General features: G+C 48.5%; 7 protein-coding genes across 7 annotated transcripts in view; 4 read left to right on the forward strand and 3 right to left on the reverse strand.

Moving 5' to 3' along the window:
* Positions 1-1,734, forward strand: part of Pmar_PMAR021826 (hypothetical protein) — a gene marked incomplete at both ends in the record, with an annotated part of 4,092 nt that extends 2,358 nt beyond the window's left edge. Inside the window, 4 exons of the mRNA XM_002772457.1 lie at positions 1,203-1,382; positions 1,452-1,526; positions 1,589-1,677; positions 1,722-1,734. Coding sequence (XP_002772503.1) covers positions 1,203-1,382; positions 1,452-1,526; positions 1,589-1,677; positions 1,722-1,734 — 357 coding nt within the window. The remainder of the gene's footprint in view (positions 1-1,202; positions 1,383-1,451; positions 1,527-1,588; positions 1,678-1,721) is intronic.
* A 222-nt stretch (positions 1,735-1,956) lies between these two features.
* Positions 1,957-3,303, forward strand: Pmar_PMAR021827 (conserved hypothetical protein; the record flags this gene model as incomplete). The annotated part of the gene is made up of 9 exons (XM_002772458.1): positions 1,957-2,077; positions 2,122-2,237; positions 2,281-2,400; positions 2,443-2,553; positions 2,594-2,730; positions 2,773-2,911; positions 2,959-3,108; positions 3,156-3,233; positions 3,280-3,303. 9 exons carry the CDS (start codon positions 1,957-1,959, stop codon positions 3,301-3,303), a joined length of 996 nt encoding a protein of 331 aa, XP_002772504.1.
* A 418-nt stretch (positions 3,304-3,721) lies between these two features.
* Pmar_PMAR021828 (hypothetical protein) lies at positions 3,722-5,905 on the reverse strand (the record flags this gene model as incomplete). The annotated part of the gene is made up of 13 exons (XM_002772459.1): positions 3,722-3,891; positions 3,937-4,056; positions 4,100-4,236; positions 4,284-4,395; positions 4,444-4,554; positions 4,597-4,680; positions 4,725-4,869; positions 5,136-5,185; positions 5,251-5,291; positions 5,334-5,458; positions 5,505-5,644; positions 5,692-5,743; positions 5,790-5,905. The coding sequence occupies 13 exons, from the start codon at positions 5,903-5,905 to the stop codon at positions 3,733-3,735; spliced, it is 1,392 nt and encodes a 463-aa protein (XP_002772505.1). The 3' UTR covers positions 3,722-3,732.
* A 1,977-nt stretch (positions 5,906-7,882) lies between these two features.
* On the reverse strand, positions 7,883-8,887 carry Pmar_PMAR021829 (thermitase, putative; the record flags this gene model as incomplete). Its single annotated transcript, XM_002772460.1, has 1 exon — positions 7,883-8,887. One exon carries the CDS (start codon positions 8,885-8,887, stop codon positions 7,883-7,885), a length of 1,005 nt encoding a protein of 334 aa, XP_002772506.1.
* A 5,691-nt stretch (positions 8,888-14,578) lies between these two features.
* On the forward strand, positions 14,579-15,769 carry Pmar_PMAR021830 (calmodulin, putative; the record flags this gene model as incomplete). Its single annotated transcript, XM_002772461.1, has 5 exons — positions 14,579-14,663; positions 15,113-15,222; positions 15,271-15,363; positions 15,406-15,527; positions 15,577-15,769. The coding sequence occupies 5 exons, from the start codon at positions 14,579-14,581 to the stop codon at positions 15,767-15,769; spliced, it is 603 nt and encodes a 200-aa protein (XP_002772507.1).
* Positions 15,770-15,850: 81 nt separating this feature from the next.
* Positions 15,851-16,376, forward strand: Pmar_PMAR021831 (hypothetical protein). Its single transcript, XM_002772462.1, has 3 exons — positions 15,851-16,024; positions 16,074-16,255; positions 16,304-16,376. The coding sequence occupies exons 1-3, from the start codon at positions 15,856-15,858 to the stop codon at positions 16,367-16,369; spliced, it is 417 nt and encodes a 138-aa protein (XP_002772508.1). The 5' UTR covers positions 15,851-15,855; the 3' UTR covers positions 16,370-16,376.
* Positions 16,377-20,555: 4,179 nt separating this feature from the next.
* On the reverse strand, positions 20,556-20,993 carry Pmar_PMAR021832 (hypothetical protein; the record flags this gene model as incomplete). Its single annotated transcript, XM_002772463.1, has 3 exons — positions 20,556-20,726; positions 20,773-20,853; positions 20,898-20,993. 3 exons carry the CDS (start codon positions 20,991-20,993, stop codon positions 20,556-20,558), a joined length of 348 nt encoding a protein of 115 aa, XP_002772509.1.
* Positions 20,994-21,299: the final 306 nt, after the last annotated feature.

A 21,299-nucleotide genomic window follows, 5' to 3' on the forward strand; every position in this document is an offset into this window, starting at 1 on the left:
AGGTTGAGGTGGGGGCTACACTATGTGGCTAGTGTACAAGGCAGACAGGATGCACACATCCTGTATGGATGATCCGTCTACCAATCACTTCGAGGATATGGAGCGTGATCGCTTGGAGGCTGCCCAGCCATCACAAGATGGTAACTCTGAAGATCGCATCCTTACGACGAGTATCGTGGTTCCCTCAATATCTCGTCACCTATGACACCCACGCAGAGGCCACAGCTAGAATGCCCTCATGACTGTTCACCCAACCGTATTGTTTCCCGAGCAATCATATACGAACAGCAATTCTCACCGGCTTACAAAGACTAGAACTAAAGTACGCGTATTCATGATGGAGACTGCGGCATTTCCATCAAGTCACGAGGTTCTGCATGATCATTGGCATGAATAACTAATCGTGTGGTGTTTGGATCAGAATGCAGTCGGAGGTGATCGAAAAAGGTGACGGCGAAGTCGTGATGTCTGAGAGTAACGTGAAATTCATTATCGCATCTAACAGCCAGAATAACATCGATCACAAACGTCTTGCCTCAAGCTGCCGTCTGGCGCGAAAACTTTCATCTTAAGACTGCCCGACAGGTACTGAAGGGTTTCACTGGGATCAATACGGCCCTTTAGAATGCATACCACGCGGAAACGAGGTACCGAGAATCTGACTCGCATTTTCGACTCGTTTTTGTCTAATTGTTGTTACCGGTATGACTGAGCTCTCTGATACACTAGCCCGGAGTCGTTAGTCATCTCGAGTAAATAGGTCATGTTGGAGCTTTTGAAGATTATACCTGGGCAGATCGATCGGACCCAGGGATAGCCCACACCAGTCTTCCGGTACCGGCATCCGGTATCGAGTTATTCAGTCTAGTGGGGATGTCCTCGCAGCCACCTGTAGGTCACCGAATGGAAGTTGGTGATTACGTAGGGCTTACAATAGGGGACAAAGGGGAGCTCGAGATCTCCTCGGGCGTATAAAGCAACAGAGGTGAAACACGACTTGAGGTTGACCATATCTTCCAGAGCCGTTTCGAACTCACGGCAGTCAGCGACATGCCGGCTGGTGTGTTGTGGCGATGATGACGAACAACCTCCCATGGCTGACGAAGAGCAAAATGGGCTGATAAAATGTCGTTGAGGAATTGCAAGTCTGCGCGAGTTAGCAAGATGTGCACACCCGTTCAACAGTTCTCCATTACAATCAGGTCGACATCGTAATGCTCTCTCGTGCGGCAGCATGTTCGAGGAGGCCCATGATGGCCTCTGTGGTGACACGTCGCTGGAAGTACACCCCAAGCTTTGAAAGAGGTCTCAACCCAGAGTTGACCTCGGGGGACTACGGTGACATGCCCAAGCCTCAACCGCTTATCGACTTCTTCACTCAAGTAAGATCCCTTACCTGATTCGTATCTTCTGTGGTCAACCTCATGATTCTCCTGATGTTCTTTTCTCAGAATCGCAACCCATGGTTCGGATTTGCCATGTTCTGTGGCTTCAACTTCTTATGGTGGGCTTTCTTCGGAGCCTGGGTAAGCTCAACATCATCACCCTACGCACAGCGAAGGATTCTCCCTGCACCCTCCCCCCTCAGCAAATCCGTCCCCTGTGGGCATCTCAGAGGAAGAGTCTGGCGGAGGCGGATCGTCTCTACGGCCCCACTAAATATGGAGTTGGCAAGAAGTACGCGGCCCTTCCCTCAGACGTGCCCGTATTGGTCCCAACAGGTACATCAACTAGTCGTCCATGGTCACTACCATTACACTGGCAGCGAGAGCTGTTAGACTGTTGGGGATCTTATCTGATCTATGATATTTTTGAGGGTATAATGGTTGCTCCTACGCCTTCAACGTGTTGAGTTCTCGCCAGCAGCATCCTGAGTGCTTCACCTGAGTGTACTTCAATACTCTTATAGACCTCATAAGGACTGCTCCTAGAGGACTCCTTATACGTGATTCCATCATGCCAATCAAGACTAAGTTCACTGAGATGTTCGGTGTAGAGAAGCCCATCATGCAGGGCGGAATGCATCATGTTGGTTTTGCCGTTATGGCCGCAGCCGTCTCCAATGCTGGTGGACTAGGTCAACTACTATCACTTGTATATTCTCTAAATCTCCTACAACAGGCACTATCACTGCGCTCTCGCTGAGGACACCCGAGCTGTTGAGGGAAGAGATCAGGAAATGCAAGGCGATGACTGAGAAGCCCTTTGCTGTTAACATGACAATTCTGCCAGCGTTAGTAGGTCTACGACCCCCATTATCAATTTAGGGACTCGCCTCAGGTCCCTCCTAATTATCAAGCATTCGCCGATGTGGTGGTGGAAGAGGGCGTGAAGGTTGTCGAGACGGCCGGCAGGAATCCCGCGGAGTTTATCGAGTTTTTCAAGAAGCACGACGTTAAGGTGACTGCTGACATTCAACGTGTGTTGTTGAGGTCTCCATAGGTCATCCATAAGTGTACCTCTATAAAGCATGCCATGACCGCTGCTAGGGCTGGAGCTGATATGATATCCATGGACGGCTTCGAGGCTGGTGGTCATCCTGGAGAGGACGATGTGCGCGAGGAGTGGTATGTTAAGTTGATGGTTCACTCAGGTTACCAATTGGACTCTGTATCCTCTATCGCTCCGAAAGTTGCCGATACCGTTCATAGCATCAGGAGCATGTGGCACTGCTGAGCACCTAGTGGCCGCAATGGCCATGGGGGCACAGGGCATGAACATGGGCACTAGGTAGGGGTGCTTTTGCCCTATCATTGTCAGAAGTCACATTAGGTTTATGGCCACTAAGGAGGCTCCGATTCAGCAAGGGATTAAAGATGCTCTTGTGAATGGTGATGAGAAGAGTACAACTCTCGTTATGCGAACTTTGAGAAACACGGAGAGGGTGTACGCCAACAACACATCGCGGAAAGTAGGCGTCCTTATATAGGCGGCCATCGATGTATGAGCTTTGATGAGGTGCAAAACATAGAGAAGGAGAAGCCGGGTGATATCAAGGCTATTCTCCCTTACATCAAGGGTGACAACTATAAGAAGAGTTTTCATGAGACTGGTGATTCCACTAATAGCGTCTGGAGTTGTGGCCAAATCATCGGTCTTATCGATGGAGTGAGATTACTCCTGGCCATCTGTGCTTGTGAATATGACCTCTCTAGGTGCCCTCGTGCCAAGAGCTGTTGGACACTATCGTCTCAGATGCGGAGGCAATCATTAGGGACAGACTGAGTGCCCGAGTAACGTCAATTTGGGTTTGCATGATATGCACGAATATTATATTAGGTGATTCCGTCCTCCAAGTTGTAGACATTCTCATCATCGATTTGTTTCACGTGTTAGCTGACATTTATAGTTTCCATGTTACGATATTTATTCCACCAGAAGTGTTTTGTTGGCTAGTAATCTCGAACGAGGGAGGCAAATTCGATCCCTACAAGCCCTGTCGGCTGAACTCGTTTGTTACTTCGAGGAGAACTAGGGAAAAATTGTTCTGAAAGCGAAAAGGAATGGCTTCTTTTTGATTGACAAAACGATTCTTCTCGTGATCGCAACGAGTGAGAGAACATCTGAAGCACTCGAGGGGATGTTATCTCCGAGGGAAACGGTGAAAATGTAGAAGTTTTTGCAAGCGCTGTGCTATACTTCGTGTGTAAAATGGGAATACTGTGGCATACCGCAGCGAACTCAACGGAACCAGATGGGAAACGCTGAACGGAAACTTTTTGAGCATGATCATCATGGATTATCATCATTCGAGCCGTGCTGCTTCGTCACACTTTGAGGGTTCTTGAAGTATCTCTTGTTGACGCCCATCATATCGACTTCCCAAGACACCTGCTCTCGATGCCGCATTTGATAGCAGTTATGTGATAGAACGTAATTAAGGAAGTTCATCTACAAAGAGCAATACGACTACACATAACAACCACGACGCCCTACGTCGGCTTCGCTGAAATATCCCTCACATCCAGCATCAACCTCATCCCAGAGAGGCTGTCGCTGCTGCTGCTGACCGTGGCTCTCCAATGCATTAAGGGTGGCAATGAGCGCTAACGACGCCTGAGGGAATTCTGGTAGAGGGGGAGGGTCCGTCCCTGTCTACTTTCCATCTATCGGTCTTCTTGAGGTGATCGATGTCATTAAGACATTGTCTATGCCATAACGGTAGAGTATGATATCGAGTCCGACGTGCAATCTGAGTGGTCCACCAGAGGGCCGGTACGGCTCCACTGACCGCAGCTGATGAGAGTGACAGTATCACCGACCACCCCGGACGGAGGCCTTACACGAGGATTCCTTCACGGCCTTATTGACTTCCTCCTCTACCGCCATAACCAGGGAAGTATCGCTGGGAATTCGCAAAAGCTCCAAGCCCATGGAGAGCCGCACAAGATCAACCTAGGAGAAGTAGTGGGGGGAGTCTGAGTGTGGTCCGACAGGACCTACCACTTTCACTTGGCGGTCGAGTTGGTAGTTGTCGTGACGCGGCTGTGCTGATATCTCGAGACTGCGAGACACGTCGAGTTCCGATACGCTCCTCCTGACCGCTACCGACAACTGAACAACATCACTATCACTAGCAACTAGAGGTTCTGCTACTTCGACGGTCTTGTCTGGCCACTGCTGGTGGGGATACTCTCGCGGTATTAATTGAAGTCTTGAGAGAACACCAAGGGAGAATATCTGAGTGTATGTACACTAAAATGAGTCCAGAAGAAGGGCGTTACCGTGTTGGCTTTCATCCTGACATCATCGTCCCTCACCAAATCATACAGGCACCATCGGGCGAGCTCTTTCAGGTCTTCACTCGTTATGGTTGTCAGCACCGCTGGAGGTAACTCTGGCTGTAAAGCCAGCAATGCTATGGTGTATCTGCAGGACGGGTCCACGAGACCCAGTCAGTGTTGGACCCCACAACAAGCGCCGCTTTCCATGAGCAGACAGAGAGGGACGGGTCTCCGACTGAGGACGTATTGAAGACCTCCTCCTCCCTTTGACGGTTGATGCCTTCGTAGGGCTGACCGAACAGCTGAGGGCCGTCTGAATATCAAATTCAACACTGCAGACGACGAGTGGTCAGCCATACTGGGAGGAGCGAGACGTAAAGACCGGCAGCCGCACGTTGAGCCTTTTGGTACTTCCCCTCGGGGTCACTGCCAAATGACGTCATATTCAGCGTATCTCGGACCTGAGTCGTGATGGAGCTGAACTCAGTCAAAGACGACGACTGCCCACGTGTATTCCAATTGTCACCAACGCATGGCAGGCCGCGACACAAATGTCAGGGGTGAAAGCTGACAATAACGAATTCAGACTACGTCCAGGGAGGCGCTCACTTTCCCGTGGTCTGGATAGCGCAGTCGATGATGAGCCGAGAGCGTTGCCATTAGTAGTATAACTCCGTGCCCTGCTATAGAGGTCCAGGAGCCTTTCGGCAAATTTAGTAAGAAAAATATGGTACCTGACGGGACCTGCTGGAAACTCTACCATCATCCGTGGAATTTCACCTCTTCACTTGAGCGTTGCACTGTGAATGAGTAGCCATTATATCGAGGACCTCCACGAGGTCCCATACCGTCATTCGAGACAAAAGCGGCCGCAAGTCCTCCTCAGGAGCGTCAGTATTGCCCGCGTCGTCAGTACTCACCTGGTAGAAAAACGATGCAGTTACTCACAGTTTTAGTTAGGCCTGACCATGAAGCCTTCGAGGGTTCGAGTCCATGCCACTTTAGAGGGGTCGTGATTTCTGCAGCAGCGCACTCGTCACGGTTCATTCAAGAGGGGAGCCTTACCTCGCAGTCATACTCTTGATTTTGTTCAGGAGCCGACTTATGAGTTCTCTATTGGTTACGACTGTTGTATCTTCCACAGTTGGATTGAGTTGCTCTGAGCCGGCTTTCCGTGCCATAGAAGCGGCGCTTCGGTGAAGCAGGGGACGTCCTGTCCACCTCAAAAGTCCTCGAGCAGTGGTCATACAAAAGGAAACTCTAACAACCCGGTAGTTCGTTGACACTGCCAAGTTAGCAGTGGAAAGTTAGCGACTACACGTAATTGTCTTCTTGCCGCTTTCTCTATGGCAAGGAGTCGGGTCGAAGACTAAACGGTGCGACTGGAGTCCGCAAGGAGCTGCGTGCATCCTGTTCGGCTACACAACTGATTGTTGAGACCTGTTCGATCAGTAGTCTCCACTTCCTGTGAGATTCAGACTACACCAATTTCAACATCCGCGGTTTTGAGCCATCCGGAAGCCTCAAAGCTTCAAATTCAGCATTGACTGATACGTGTACTGATGTATTCAAACCATCTCAAATACCGAGAAGTTAGGACCTATTGGATGCTATGTTAGTTGCTTCCAAGTTCACTCGTAATGAGTTCAATCGGCATCCACTCGTGTGCCGATGTTGTCGACATACGCATGCGTGCTTTGTGCTTGCGTGCAGGGCCTATTTCACAAGCTATCGCAAGGTGCAAAAATGATAATTTACGATTCGTAGAGTGCGTTACGATTTTCGCACCTTGAAGCAGTAAGGCTCTCTGATAAGGTCACGATACGATTCGGAACGCCAGGGTTAGTTGAAGGACAATGAGGAGCCTTAGTAAGGCTGCCTTACCTTGGGGCACCGACGACTCTAACGTGCACTTCCGCACGTGAGGTGATTCTGTAACGGCATTTTTGGGCCCCCACCTTCCATACGATCATTCAGGATCTTATAGAAGGTAACTCTGTAAGTATCTTATAGCACCCTACGCTCCTTACCTCGGCTTTCTTATTCCTTCGCTCCGCTGAGATTCACTGCCCAATGTGGTTCCTGCGTGTGATGCTCAAGAACACGTTGCCATGTCAAGTGCTTGACGCACCTCTTACTCTCTAGTGGTCTCAATATTGAGTTCAAGTCAAGGTCTTCGGCTGATACTGGTGTTAAGTTAACACTTGTGACATGTTTCAACCCAATACATGATGTCGTTGAATAACCCAATATCGACGTTCCAAGGAATCGAACCCTAGTTAACCTCCTGATGACCAGTCACCCGGGTTAACCACTCCACTACATTCTCTTGTAATCTCACAATCTCGCTACGGTTGCCTTTGAAGGCTTAGTATTTTCGTGGTGCGTGACGAAGAATACGTGTAGGGCGACGAAATCAAGACAGTTATCTTATCTTCGTCAAACTTTCAGTGCAGTGGAACTCAAACAGCATTCGTATGGAAAGGTGACGCTCTGGATCGAGCCGTCAGTGATTGTTGTGATATCGACTAGAGATGAGTCCACTGCAATGACTACGCGGAGCAGCGGATATTCGCCAGATGGCAGCTGCCGGCTTGTGCCGGCTTACGCTGGAGATAGCTCTGGAAACCAATCGAGAGTGTAGTTGATATTATCAGCCTGATAGAGTTTTCACTGAGACCATATCGATAATCACGAATGAGACGAGTCTTTGTAGTACTACGTCAGATGAAGCATCTGGGGACGTCGCGTCCCGGACGCGGGCAACTGGAAAGATGTTATTGGGTGTAGCGATGATAGTTTCACATTCCAACGAATTGCTCGTAAGATATATTTTTCCATGAACTATAATACTTGTATGAAACACAAGCGGTGGACTTCTGGAGTATAAGTCATTCGCGAGGCGAAGATGAGTTGATAGTTCGGAAATAAAGTAAAAAGTGAGTCGCCAGCTCAGCTGGTCCAACATCATCACAACATCTGATGTCAAATCACATACTCATATTATGAGTCATTATTAATAATTTATACGCGGATTGAAAATAGATCACGGAAAGTCTACGGATCTTCGCAGACTTTTCCGCAAAGTCGGGAAAGGTCCGACTGACTCGGGGGTAAGTCGGTAATCATTGAGACCAAATCTTGATGAGAGCAATCTTCTACTTTTTAAGTACTTCTCGTACAGCCGCCTCAGCATTGACGCGGCCGAAAGCGAGAAACTTCTCCCCTTCGCTATCTATCACACCTCGCGTGGCCGTATTCTTGATGATATTTCGAATATAAGCTGGGGTCAGTTTAGCATGCTGAGAAGGTTCAAGACTATAGAGTGCTCCGGCCATACCTGCTATGATGGCCGCGGCCCCTGAGGTACCTGTACCCTTACTATACTTTCCAGTAGTAGTAGTTGCCAGTATTTGGTAGCCAGGAGCGGCGATGTCAACAGCTGAACCAAAATTGCTCTCGTCGTCCAGCTGCATTCTTGTACCATTTGTCGCAGCCACACATATAACACCGTCCGAATAGGGTCCGCGGAGGGAACAAGGAAAGTATTCTTCTATGTCCAGATCTAAGTGGTCATTTCCTGCCGCCACAACAACTAGCATGCCAGCTGACACTGCTTCGAGAATCTTCTTCAACTCTGATTGATAGTAAGTTTTGGAGCCTTGCCCACACACAATTACCTTCACATCTGGCCTCTTAGAAATGAGGTAGGTGAAAGCATCAGTCATGGCTCTGGAAGACGGCTTGTCGCCTACATAGATAGGCATGACACGGAGATGGTCGGCAATACCCGCGATACCAATTTTGTTATTCCTGATAGCACCGAGAATGCCAGCCATCATAGTTCCATGCGGTCCTCGAGGATGGGTATCGGCATTCTTATCAATAACGTTATAGCCCTCAGTGACGACCCCTTGCAAGTCGGGATGATCGGCTTGCACGCCATCGTCGATAACGGCGATGGTTACAGGTGTCCTCTGTGAAGTAGAGTCGAGGATGTTCCAAGCCTTTGGTACAGAAATGGCCTTCAGATAAGCCTTCTGTAGGGGATAGTCTTCATCGTTCGGATCGCCGATTGGGTCAAGACCACGGAAATGGTCCGAGCCGACCACTGCAACTACGACGTAGATGAGGCCGTACAGAACGAAATAGAATGTAGCCATAACGACTCTCGTTGATGAAGAAGTAAGCGGGGCGATATGACGTGACGTCGCGTCACACGACGTACACGCGACTCGCGTGTTGACGTGAAGGTCCTTCCGTGTCACGGAAGGACCTGATTCACGTGACGTGAATCACGTCATCCGGACCCACTGTAACTCACAGTCTGTAAGGATACTCCACTCTCCGCTCCGCTCTTTGTGGTGACTCACTCGGGAACGCCCACTAGGAACACAAGACTCACTAAGGACTGCTGGTACGGTATCAGTCGAGACGGGACTGATGAAGGCGGTAGCAGTGTGCACAGAACTAGAATGCACATGCGTACGCCACAGCTAATATCGATCAGAGACTTATATGTGCGTCGCTCCGCTGGACTCCACTACCCACTACACCCTTCGTGAACGCCGTCAACGTCCATAGCGTGATGGATACATCGCATTTAATTAGCTCACGATAATATTCAAGGGCATCACATACTTATCCTTCTTCTCGTCGCGTTGTTAGTATTGTTGGAAGTTCCTTGCGCGGGCCTTGGAGTTCTGTTTGTGCTGTGCACAAAGACAAGCACCAGACCAACGTATCTTCGTTGAAACTGCCACAAGATACTCGGCATGAAAGACGAACTAATTAACTACGTACTTCTCTGCTCATTCATCTCATGGCTCTTGCTCTAAACAGGCTCCAGCTTGGAACCCCAAGGCCCGCGCAACAGCACATCACGGGAGTGGGGGGACTTGATGGGACCCGTCAGACGGGTGGTGTTCGCGCACTCCCCGCCGCTCGGCCCGTCCAAGCTCGGCAACGGCTCACTCGGCTCGACTCGCGAGATTTAGGCGAGCCGGGAGTCCCGGCTCGGGACTCGGCAGTACTACTGCCGCAGTAGACAGTAGAGTCTTCAATACTCTGAGAGTGGTCTCGCGTTCTCCCTTAGAGATTGAGTTCTGCCAGCGTGAAGGAAATAACCCTCGGTGTCCTATGTTGAACTTGAGAATGCGACTCTCGGAGATTCTATGTCGAAATTATCAGCTGAATAGTATATCGAGTAAACGTAAAGTGCTGCACCTTAAAGCAGTAAGGCTCTCTGATAAGGTCACGATACGATTCGGAACGCCAGGGTTAGCTGAAGGACAATGAGGAGCCTTAGTAAGGCTGCCTTACCTTGGGGCACCGACGACTCTAATGTGCACTTCCTCACGTGAGGTGATTCTATAACGGCATTTTTGGGCCCCTACCTTCCATACGATCATTCAGGACCTTATATAAGGTAACTCTGTAAGTATCTTATAGCACCTTACGCTCCTTACCTCGGCTTTCTTATTCCTCCGCTCCGCGGAGATTTACTGCCCAATGTGGTTCCTGTGCGGCGGTTCAAACCCGGTGCAATGGTTTTGACTCTATCACCGATTTTTGCTACTTTCTACTGATAGGAAGTACTTCAGACGTATATGTACTCGCCATATTCTGTTGGCTCCTTCTTATGATAGGAAGTAGCACTCTTCCTATCTTGGTGTCTCCTCTCTAGTCGATTGTGGCCAATACTATTCTGTTCCATTGGGGACTGATGTTGAATAGACTTGCTATATGCAGCCTCAGCTTCATTTCCATCGGTGAGGGTTGATGATAGTATCCTCAGCAATGTCTTGATCTAGTTACCCTGTCTACCAATAGTTACGGAAAGGGTGTTTTTTGGCAAACTCGTGAGGAATTTCATCGGTGTCCAAGTCGGTGATGAATGAGATCCTTGTGCGACTCTGACAAATTCATTGATGAATCAGTGAGTGGACTTTCAGTCAGTTATGTGAAACGTGACGGAGTATATGACCGTTTTGCGAGCTCCCGAAGAGGTTCCCTGTCAAACTTTCCTCATAAGCAGTTCAACGAAATCAGCACGAAGTCTCGATCATAGCAAGTCTCCTCACACTGACAGAGAGGTATGCCACGCATCCTTCCTCCTCGCCGAAGGGTGGTGGCCAGTACAGACCGACTCTATCTGGCGTTTGTATATGGTGCAACTTTGTCAGTGAGGCATCAGATTCTTGGCTGGCTCGCTCTTTCTCTTTTCCTCTGCGAACTCATTATTCCAGACTTGCATCTCCCTCACATGTGAGTGGTCGGAGAGTTTACTCAAAATCAGCTTGATCACCAGCATGCCATGTCTATTGCCCACTACGCGCACGAGAGTCGCAATGTACGCAGCATTGTTCATTCTTGCATTTATAGCGGCAATCGGTACTCTCAAAGTGATCCCAGTGAGTCTGTTCTATCAAGAGGATCAATACCCCCACGTCTGTAGGTCTCCATCGATCGCGTTACGTCACATCTCCCTGTACTGCAGTACCCTACCCAACGAGGTGAGTCGATCGAATTAATAAACTTTTACAATCTCAAATTCAGCAAGTGAAAGAACGAACTAGATAGGTGAGATTTGATTATCGTTGAGTGAGAGGAGTTTCCACGGAATGAAAGTTCAAATTCGAAATGAGATTTATGAATTCGGAAACAAAAGTTCAAATTCGTCGAACACAACACCAACTTCGAGCAATGAAAGCTGTTGCTATCGACCACTTCTACAGCCAGTCTTCTATATTAGACCCGGAGAGTTCTTCCCACCGTATATCCTAGTACTCGCAGCACCCTGTGCTCCATCAGATCCCGAGCCCAAGGAGCCAGAGCTCGGCCCTGTGGTGGCGATGACGAATTCAGGAAATCTAGACTTCGCTATGAACTGGCTCAACTCCCTCCGGAGAGTGGGCGTACGCGACTGGCTTATATTCGCTACTGATGATCGAACGGCTCGGCAACTCCAGAGAAAAGTTGAGTCGGCCGATGTCGAAAAGATACGTCGAATGCCGGAGTCTCTGTATAGTGGGAAGGACGATAAGAAACACCATCAATATAGGAGCGCTGGGTGGACCAAGATGATGCATTCTGTGCCTCGTCTACTCCGCTGGCTTCTTTTTGAAGAAATAAAAGGGGCAGTTCTTTACAGCGATACCGATATCGTCTGGCTCGAACACCCATATTCGGCTTTCCCAGAAAACACTCGAGCGTAGCATTCTGGAGACTATCACGTGGTCGACTTGATGCATGCCAGGTTCGATCTAGTGGCATCAGTTGATGGTAGGGTGTTCGAGAACGATCCCACTGAGTGTCCAGAGGCCGACAGTTTCTGTGGGGGCCTCATGTATTTGCAAAGAAATGACCGAGTTGCCAAGTTGCTCGATAATTGGGATAAGGAGATTGCGAAATCGGTAAACGCCGGCGTAGGCCTCGCTGATTCGTTCGAACCAGAGCCATCTCTATGAGTTACAGACTCGTTATCGGCCTCGTTTAGGATCCCTAGTGTGCTCGATTTGTTATCGACGATAATCGTCGATTTTGATCCTATCTAAGCATACCTTCACAAATTGAAAAACGAGTCCCACATCCCACCTCGCCAAGCTAGTCGGGATCGGGAAAATGTCAACTGTCAAGCCTTGTCTAGCACTATTTGCTCTTTTCGGCAGCGGGTAGCACTGACGAACTTCGTAACTACATGTACAGCATTTTCAAGTCAAATTATCTTTTTACCGATAAGTTAAATTTTTTACCCATTTGGTTAATGTTTGACCTCTTTCGTTAACATTTTACCCATGGTTTTAATAAATTAAACTCGTAAACTTTCAAATAAACCGGGTATTGATTCTGTGGGTGCTTTATTGAAGCCATTTGTAACATGTCAACGAAAAAGGTAAAACTATAATCAAATGGGCGAGACATTAAATTTGTTGGTAAGAAATTAGTTTGACCTGGAAATGCTGAGGAACTTAACTCTGGCACGGTACGATATAATCGTCTGAGGAAATCTACCATCATCGTTATCATCATTCGTCTCTATCGCGTTCTGTGCATCCGGCAGAAGGCGTGTATCGTGGTACACGATTCGCATAGGGGATGTCATCTCAGTGTCCTGTACAGCCTTCGTAACCGGTTCGAGTCCTCTCGGACTCCCGTTTGCTGATGGGCCTACGAAGTTGCCCCGAACTCTCCAGAGAATTTCACACGAATACTTTTTGAGGGCGAGCAGCCAATCGCACACATCTCTCCTTCATTTCAGACTGACGGGAAGAATCAACCTGCTTATAACTCTGCTATCTCGAAGACTCGGCAGAGTGCTGGCTTGAAAGTGCACACCCTCGACTGCGCGGCGTACGTGAATGGCTGGCGAGCTTTCTGTCCGGAAATCGCCTCCCGAAAGGAAAAATTCACATGCAAATTCGACTGGAGTAGTTATCAAAATCGGAGCCCAGTGATGATACATGCAACGTACACTGTTGGGAAGGAATTGAAGATTGAGCGATTGAAGAAACTCGGTTTGTGGAACCCGTACACTATGCTGATGTTGTGTTGAACGCAGTTCAGTGAGGAGCAGCTTGCGCGGTACACGCATTTCATACAGCATGGAATGTGATGAGTTCTCTCTCTTATCTTAGCGGTATGGATGATAGAGTTCAGAGGACTGCTAACGTATCGTTACGAGCAGGCGCACGATCATTTCCCCTCCTACAAGTCTGCGGTACTTAGTACCGTAGAATACTGCTTCACCGGGCTAGGGGTTGGCACTTGCATGAGAAGTTCGGGTTTTGGCTTGATCAGGAATGAAGACGTAACGTTTCAGTTATCCGCCGCGAAATCAATCAGCTGGGCGCGCGCTACTTTTAGTGACACAATCTGGAAGTCCCAGGACTCGTCAGCTTGCACAACCTTGTCAACCCTCAACGTTGAGAATGTTACCGTGATACCGTCCATTTTACCGTGGTGGGGTATTCCGCTCTCTGAAGACTGGTGCTTGACGCCATAGCAGCAGTCCAGACACGAGGACCACCTCGACTAGCTCAGGACCTTGGTTCGATTCGGTGAGTGCCAGCCGGCCTAAGAGCGATCTAAGCGAGTAATGCTGCGGTCGACGAGAAGTCTGACAGCAGATAATTGGACCTAGTTCGCTGTATGAGATTGCTGGTTGTTTGGTATACAATGTTATGCGATAACTTGCTTTCTCATAGGACTTCACAAACACATTTCAGCACAAGGCTTGGAAGAATACTTTGTTATTTTGAAGATCTCCTACGTCGGTTTTGAGCGGGTTGTTATTCATTGAACGGGCTATGCAAAACTGATGCCCAAATTAAGAAGGGGAGTCGACTGGTGATGGACTCGCGTATGTGGCATGCATGCAGTAGTGAGTCTCGTCGCTCCCCTGTATGCGTAGATGCGGCTCGCTGACTGGAGCTTATTACACTTGAATGATAGATCTCATTTGCACCAATTCCTGGTGCATTGCATCTCCCATATGGTTAATAGTAATTCCCCCTTAGTGCAAGACGTATATCTATCAGACCATATGAGCATGCGCGTTCTCAATTCACCTCCCCCTTCATTTACTGGGGACTCCCCAGTGGGGAGCGTGATGAGTGGTAAACGTGTACAGCAGCACGCAACAGCTGCAGGACAGCGTGCTGGGCCCACTTAGGTTTTCCACGTGTTCCGTATCGGAAATGTACATAAGTTCCTCCCCATCTGGAGGGATGTAAACGTACGCGCTCCTATAAGCAGTTGTTTCCTATGAGTAACGACCCTCGCGAATAATGTTTAATGTCATCCAGTTGAAGTTGGGTTAGTACTGTTCCAACGATTACATCAGTAGTTACATCATGTCGTTGGCTGGCCATTTATCCACCGACCAAATAGCCGAGGCTAAGGAAGCGTTCTCGATGTTTGATAGGGAATCTGAGGGAGGTAATTGGTGTTAGAGATGGTATTCATCCGTTTCGAAGGATCGTCTTAGCTGACGCAACGTGGAGCATTATATTTTTAAGCGCAAGATTAATGACTAGGCTTGCCGGGAATACTAACCCGACATTCAGTCGAGATGGTATTCCATTGATGCGGATTTTTTCTTATTCGCCTCTGATAATGGTGGCGTGAAATCTTCGAGGGGAATTTTTACTCTCGTGAACGGTGGGACCCGATTTGGCACTCATCTTCCCAAAGTAACGTTGTTATTACAATACGATGGATGCTCTTATAGCCGGTGTATTTTCTAGGCATCGGTAGAATTCATAAATCTGTAGTTGAACTCAGTTGACGTTGAAGCCTCCGTTTTCTAATGGGGTCTTCAAAAAATTATTTTCGTTCCGATATGCTGCAGCTCTGCAATACCACTCCATTCGCAAATCCTCTTTTAGAGATTCCTGTGGAGGAGCTTTCGACGGTGTTGAGGTCTCTGGGGTATAACTGCACAGCCGCGACTCTCCAACAGATGATTATTGACGCCGATCCTGAGGAAACCGGGAAGGTCCGTTTGTTACCTTCACTGCGCCACGAAATTATTGTCGCTGTTCAGATTTCGGAAAACACTTTTCTCCGTCAAGTTTCTCGAGCTGAGCACGAGTCAATTCAAAGCTCGGCGACGGCCGCTCAACTGGAGGGACTTCGGGTGGGTTCGGACTTATACTGTCGACGTGTATTTGTCGGCTAGGACGGTACTCGCTTTTTCTTCGATGGCAAATCTCCGGGAGATATCATCAAGTTGAATGAGATGGGAGACGACTCCATACCAAGCGACAGCCTTCTATATGTGTTGAAAAACATTGGAGAGAAGTAACGAGAGTAATGATCACATCTAAATGGTGTGAGGGGGTTCATTTAGGCTCAGTGATGAGGAGGCAGCTGAGCTCGGTCGGGAGATCCGTCAGCAAGAGCAGCAGCAGGCTAAGCTGGAGCAGTCTACGGCGAAACGAAATTCAGCGATGCAAGGCAACATTCATTTCAAAGATCTCCTCAAGGCTCTCGGTGTGGCACCTAAGGCGCCGGCCAAGGCCGCTGAATCAGCTGCAGTATAACATTGATAGAATCATTCATTTTCTGGATAGTTGAGTATTGGTTGAAAGTGTATGGGGTGGGAATCGAACCGGGGACCTCCAGTTACATGATGAATGGGAATGAGCGCCCAACTACTGGGCTAGGCCTTGGTGATTATGACTCTTCTGATTCCGAGACCGAGGTTGTCGAGCAGCCTGGCCAGGGAGGGAAGAGAGGCCGATCGCCTCGAGGGGATGAAGGAGAGGCGGAGAAGTTGAAGAGGATAACCTCGTCTGGTCGGTGGTGCACTCCAGAACTCAATTCGACTACTCTCTTTCCCCTCAGGGACTAGCGTGGCAGCTGCCAAGAAGATGCAAGGAGGTTCTGGCGACGACACTATGATGAAGCTTCCGAGTGTTGATGATCTGTTGGGAGGCCGCCGGCGGCTCGTTGCTGACGCTCCACGGGCGCAGTCGTCAGTTCCGCTTCCTCAGCAAGCAAAGGCAGTGTTGATGATGCCTCCCCATGTAGATTGGGAGGGGGCATGACAGATGAGATGATGATGGTGGTATTAGGTACGTATGAAGGTGTCTAATGTGGTGACGGAGGATCAATACGCTCTAGGGAGGCGATCGTCGTAACTTTTAGAAGCACTACGTATTGTGTTGTAGTAGTGGACAGGGAAAACTCTTGCTGGAAAAGGTCGTGAATTCTTGAACAAGAAAGAAAGGTTAGCAACAACAACAACGAAACCGGACGTCATGTCGTTCTAGCAAAGTCATTGAAAGGCAACTCCATAGATTGTCGATATCTGATAATACATGTTTCTAGAGGTACAGTCACAGCTGGAGTGGATACCTATTTCATAGAGCGTTGTACCATAGAGCATCAGCTTGCTTCAGAAGCAAGGTGGTGATGATGTATGCGATGCTAGAACCACATCCATAATCACTCTGTCCCCCCAACCCGGTTTACTAATGACGACCATCTTCCTAGGTAAGAGCAGGACGAGAGACTTCAGCCAAAACGATTGATATAGGAAACCTAGCTTTGAACTCATCCACAAAAGCCTCGACGCCCTTGACTAACCCAAGGCTTATTGAGCGAAGCGATGAGTTGACGCATGGCCTAAATCAACAAATAAGTGAAATGCCATACACCACAGTTCTCATCGCTACTGCCCTCACGAGCGCAAACTGACAACCCGAACATCGTCTCGAGAGGGAAGAAAACGGCAATTTATCAGCTACATGCTGGCATTAGTCGGGAGCATGGAGTTCATCTCCGCCATCATCTGTTATGATGCCTGGAACGCCAGAAAAGATGAGAATACGTAAGTAGGTGAAAAGGTCACCTAAATAGCGGTCAAGTTCTGCGAGATCCATATCTTCCGCGACTCGGTCCGGGACAATCGTATATGTTGTACCACCTTGAGGAGCTTTCCTCGTTCTCTGCCGACGACCCTTGTGTAAATCAATAGTAATAACCGAATACCTCGGGAGGAAGTCCGACTTTACTGATTATGGCCCCCCACCGCTCTAGTCTGCAAACTGATTGAGATCGCATCCAGTCGACATGGCCTATCATGAAGCTGTGATACGAACTGTCTGTTCGCAGATCCAGACAACACGGTCGGCCGAGAGCCGCGAGAAATAACAGTAATGTTGTTGTTAGGCTCACCAGTTGAATTGCCTCGCACTGTACTCGCAGTGCCTGGCCGAGCTTCTGGGGCAACCGAGGGCTCGACAGTCCTTATGTTCACACAGTCACTACTGAGGCTCTCTACCATATCACACTGACAGAGTCTCTCAACCGTCACATTTTCATACGTTCAAGAGGAACACAGTCGAGATCAGGCTCAGTAGTCGTCATATTGCGGCTCTCAAATGTATGCCCACCGCTCAGAGGGCGGCGGCGGGGGCGACTCGATCTTCCGACAGAACTTCCTGGCCGAGAGCTCGGTACCAATCCTACAAATTGTGTAACACTCTTTTGTACTCCGTATAATAGGCGTTATCATTGGAAGCGAAGAAATAACTAGTTCTCTGTTTTTGGCAAATATCTAGAGTGGGTGAATTTGAGGTAAATGCTATACTGAATATAGCGTAGTTCAGCATACCGCTAACTGTGGGACTTTTGTACAGCATTGGATGCGAGAGGCTGCCCACCCACGTCGACTTGATACAGTTGAAGAGGACCGCTGGAGTTGCTTCTTCGCTAAGCTCTTCACTGGAAGGCTGTTGACAATAAGAAAGGATCCCGGAGAGACCTCGCTGGGGTCTTTTTTGGTGCTACCTGCAAAGCCAGAGTAAACCAAGCATATTAAACATTGAAGCACACAGAGAGAGAACCGCTTAGCATTAGAGCGGAACAAAACGAGGACGAACGACCCACCGGCAGGAGCATGAGCCGTCTTGGGCCGAGCCCGGCCCGACTTCAGTGCTGATCCCTGAATGGGGGTATCCTCATTTTCACAATACTGTCGCCTCACTTTCACTCCATGATAAATCCAAGGGTGCTCAGATGCACTTGCTAGGAGCTCTGAGCTTGCCCTTTGTCGGGATAGGGAAGCTGCTGATCCCGTAATGGAGAGCTCAGCACAGTTATTCCCTAGAGGAGTGTCGCTATCGTTGCCTCCAACCAGTGGTGATGGGATTGAGACCAACTGTCGCTTCCGTTCTGAGCGATACGACCATCGGTTATATCAACTTCATATTTCTTGTTCTCACGAGGGCAGGCACGACTCGCTTGCCTTAATGCGAGGCATCCGATATTTGTGTGATTTCAGAGCGCATAACATTGATTGTTGATAGTAATTCGACGGTTCGAATTCTCACCCGCTTTCTGTTTTAGCCTTAGATTTCTATACAACTTCATTGAACTGCTATCGAGACCATAACCCTTTTTCGCTTTGACTTTATCCGATGGTATTTCACATGTTAGTTCAGTCCGGTTGACAGCTACTCCACGATTCTGAAAACACACTCTGGCCTTTAACAAACTGAGAACTTCTAGGATCGTTTCAACCGGAGAGTCAATGCTCTATAATGTTGCAAGTTCTACGGAAAGCCATAGAATGATGCACAACGGAGTTTCACCAATTTTACGTGGAGTGGCGTAATACTCCGTGAAAAACCCGATTTTCGCTGTATATAGAAGTCGTGAAATATATATATTTTACTATGTTTTTTTGTCTCACGGGTGAAACTCCAATGAGTTGTATGGTGACTCAGAAGCAGATCGTCTGTTTCTCACTCGGTGAATAGCTAAGCTGCTATTCGGTCGTCCCACATCTCCTCTTGCCGTTATTGTCATCAATCGAGACGGTCCTCGGAAGTTTGCCGTTCTAGGTCTACGGACGAGGTTATCTGGCAGTGTAATTCACTTTTGACTTGTGGACTTTTCGTACTATAACTTTCCTGCTGAGCCGCCGTTTGTGCGATGTGGGCAGTACTCGGTCGGAGTTTGTCATCGCTAGTAGCTTTCATGCTTCCAGATGATCTTATGAGCCTTTTATTGCTATCAACGCTAGGACGAGTCAGCGTTTGTGAATCAGAGGAAAGCACCGCACTGAGGGAGTCAGTCATTGTTGAACAACATAGTTCCTCTCTTGCAGAAGACCGCACCGGTATTGTTAGGTAGTATAAATCTCAAGCTAGACTACAATGTATTTTCTCGAACATGGACGCTTTTGACAAAACCAAGGTACACCCAATGCGCCATACTTCTCACCCTGTCAACCTCCAAATGAGGCAAAGGCATTCTAATACAGACTAACGGTTGTCTCGCAGTTTATTGTACTTTTAGTTCCGAGACCACCGAACGATCTATACACGTAGGGGGTTCAATACCACACCAACGGCGACTCAACTCCTAAAAAATAATTCTTCTCACACGAGGGAGAGTGGGTGGTCGTCGATTCGTTTCGACTTGCTGCCCGGCTCCCTCCTTCCTGCTATAGCTATCCTCCGCCCTCCTGCACTTTGCACAACATCTCCGTTCGGGTAATCCACAAACGGTCCAAATCGATATCGATTTGATAGCCATGAACATGACTCGAACTGTCCCGCCTGAAAGCAGTAAATCCTGGAAACGGTGAAGGACGAGTGAACCCGTATTCGGGACTTTTTGATCCACTAAAACTGGCGAAAGACTGATAATATCGAACAACAGTCTCGCCCCGGGCGACTCACCCTTCTCGGTATCATGCATATCAGGCTGATGTATGACCTAAATGGTACATTTAGGTCCCCCACATTTTTCCCATACGTTTAGGACATAATGGTTCCTGAATGGTCCAGGAATGGCTGATATTATCAGCCATTTCTGTACCATTTCCTCCTGGGTCAGAATCAAACATAAACAATCTTCACTTTCTCCCGAGGTATGCAGCCAATTTGAGCCCCTTTGACCACTATGAAAGAGATGACTGTCCGACGTTTGAGCAGTATCATCCCAAGAGGAGGAAATCCTGTCATCATCACCATAGTCAACTTCTTCGTTACCGTACATACCAACACGACTCTGTTGATAATCTCAGGAGAGAGATGAAAAAAAACTTAACTTAATCACTTTTGGGACTTCGCCCTGAACTACTTCAACCGTTTCATGATGAACAACGAAGTACCAAAATCTCAAGACAGCAAGATTGTTCTAGGGAGCGAATGATAATCTAACAACTGCAAGTCTATGCGACACTTTCTCTATCACGTTTTGTTTTGCTATTCACCCACATCTCCCCATCGACCAGCATTTATATTTCCCCGCACTGATAGTCAACACAATCCCATCACATATCGAGCACCAGGGATGTCATTATCATGATATTCAGTCTTCCGCCTCCTCATCTTCGTCATCAGGATTCTCACCAGCCTCGTCTTCCATCACATCTCCCTCATCCGCTGTATTCTCTCCCTGACTTCCACCCTCCTCACCATGCTCCGGCTGCCCTGCGCCCCCCATGGCCTTTGCTCGCAACTCACTCAGTGCATAAATCTCCTACGACGACTAAACTAGACGTTATAGTAACCAAGAGCAACCCCACCGAAGGGCCGGGCTTGGCCTTAATCTCTCGTGCCACACGAGCCAGCTCCGCCTCAAGTCGATCGATAAGAGGAAAGGCCACCTGTCACGATTCAGTGTCATCGACGGACCACCTGTCCTCTGAACCTTCTCAGAAGAACGTTTGAGCTCCTCCCAGGCATCATCCAAATTCTTCTCCAACGTCTCCGATCGTTCATCAATTATTGGCATCATATCCTCCATATAGAGTAAATATCTAACGACCCGACTGGAAGCCTATAGCGATGGCGAATCCTTCAACCCTATTTCCATCATCATCACCACAACAATTAAAATTTCTATTGCGCATCATCTAAGCATAGGTCGACTCTAGAGGCCCCTTAACTGACGTGAAGTATAAGACGGCCGAGCCCACCCTGAGCCTGGCACTCTCCTGCATCGCACTGATCCGGAAGACGCGATGACCAGTCCGGTAGTATTCGGACGATTACTAAGCTAAGGCCATCATGGTCGCCAGCTTCCCTTCAGCGTATCTCCTCTCTCCAATTT

Source organism: Perkinsus marinus, assembly GCF_000006405.1.
Source record: "Perkinsus marinus ATCC 50983 genomic scaffold scf_1104296961124, whole genome shotgun sequence".
In the NCBI taxonomy this organism is placed as follows: domain Eukaryota; phylum Perkinsozoa; order Perkinsida; family Perkinsidae; genus Perkinsus; species Perkinsus marinus.

Excerpts from the sequence above, each read along its gene's own strand:
- Pmar_PMAR021831 (XM_002772462.1), top strand. The coding sequence starts at position 15,856 with ATGATGAATGGGAATGAGCGCCCAACTACTGGGCTAGGCCTTGGTGAT. Across the intron at positions 16,025-16,073 it reads GAAGAGGATAACCTCGTCTG|GGACTAGCGTGGCAGCTGCC; the intron begins GTCGGTGGTGCA and ends CTTTCCCCTCAG. Across the intron at positions 16,256-16,303 it reads TGTTGATGATGCCTCCCCAT|GTACGTATGAAGGTGTCTAA; the intron begins GTAGATTGGGAG and ends TGGTGGTATTAG.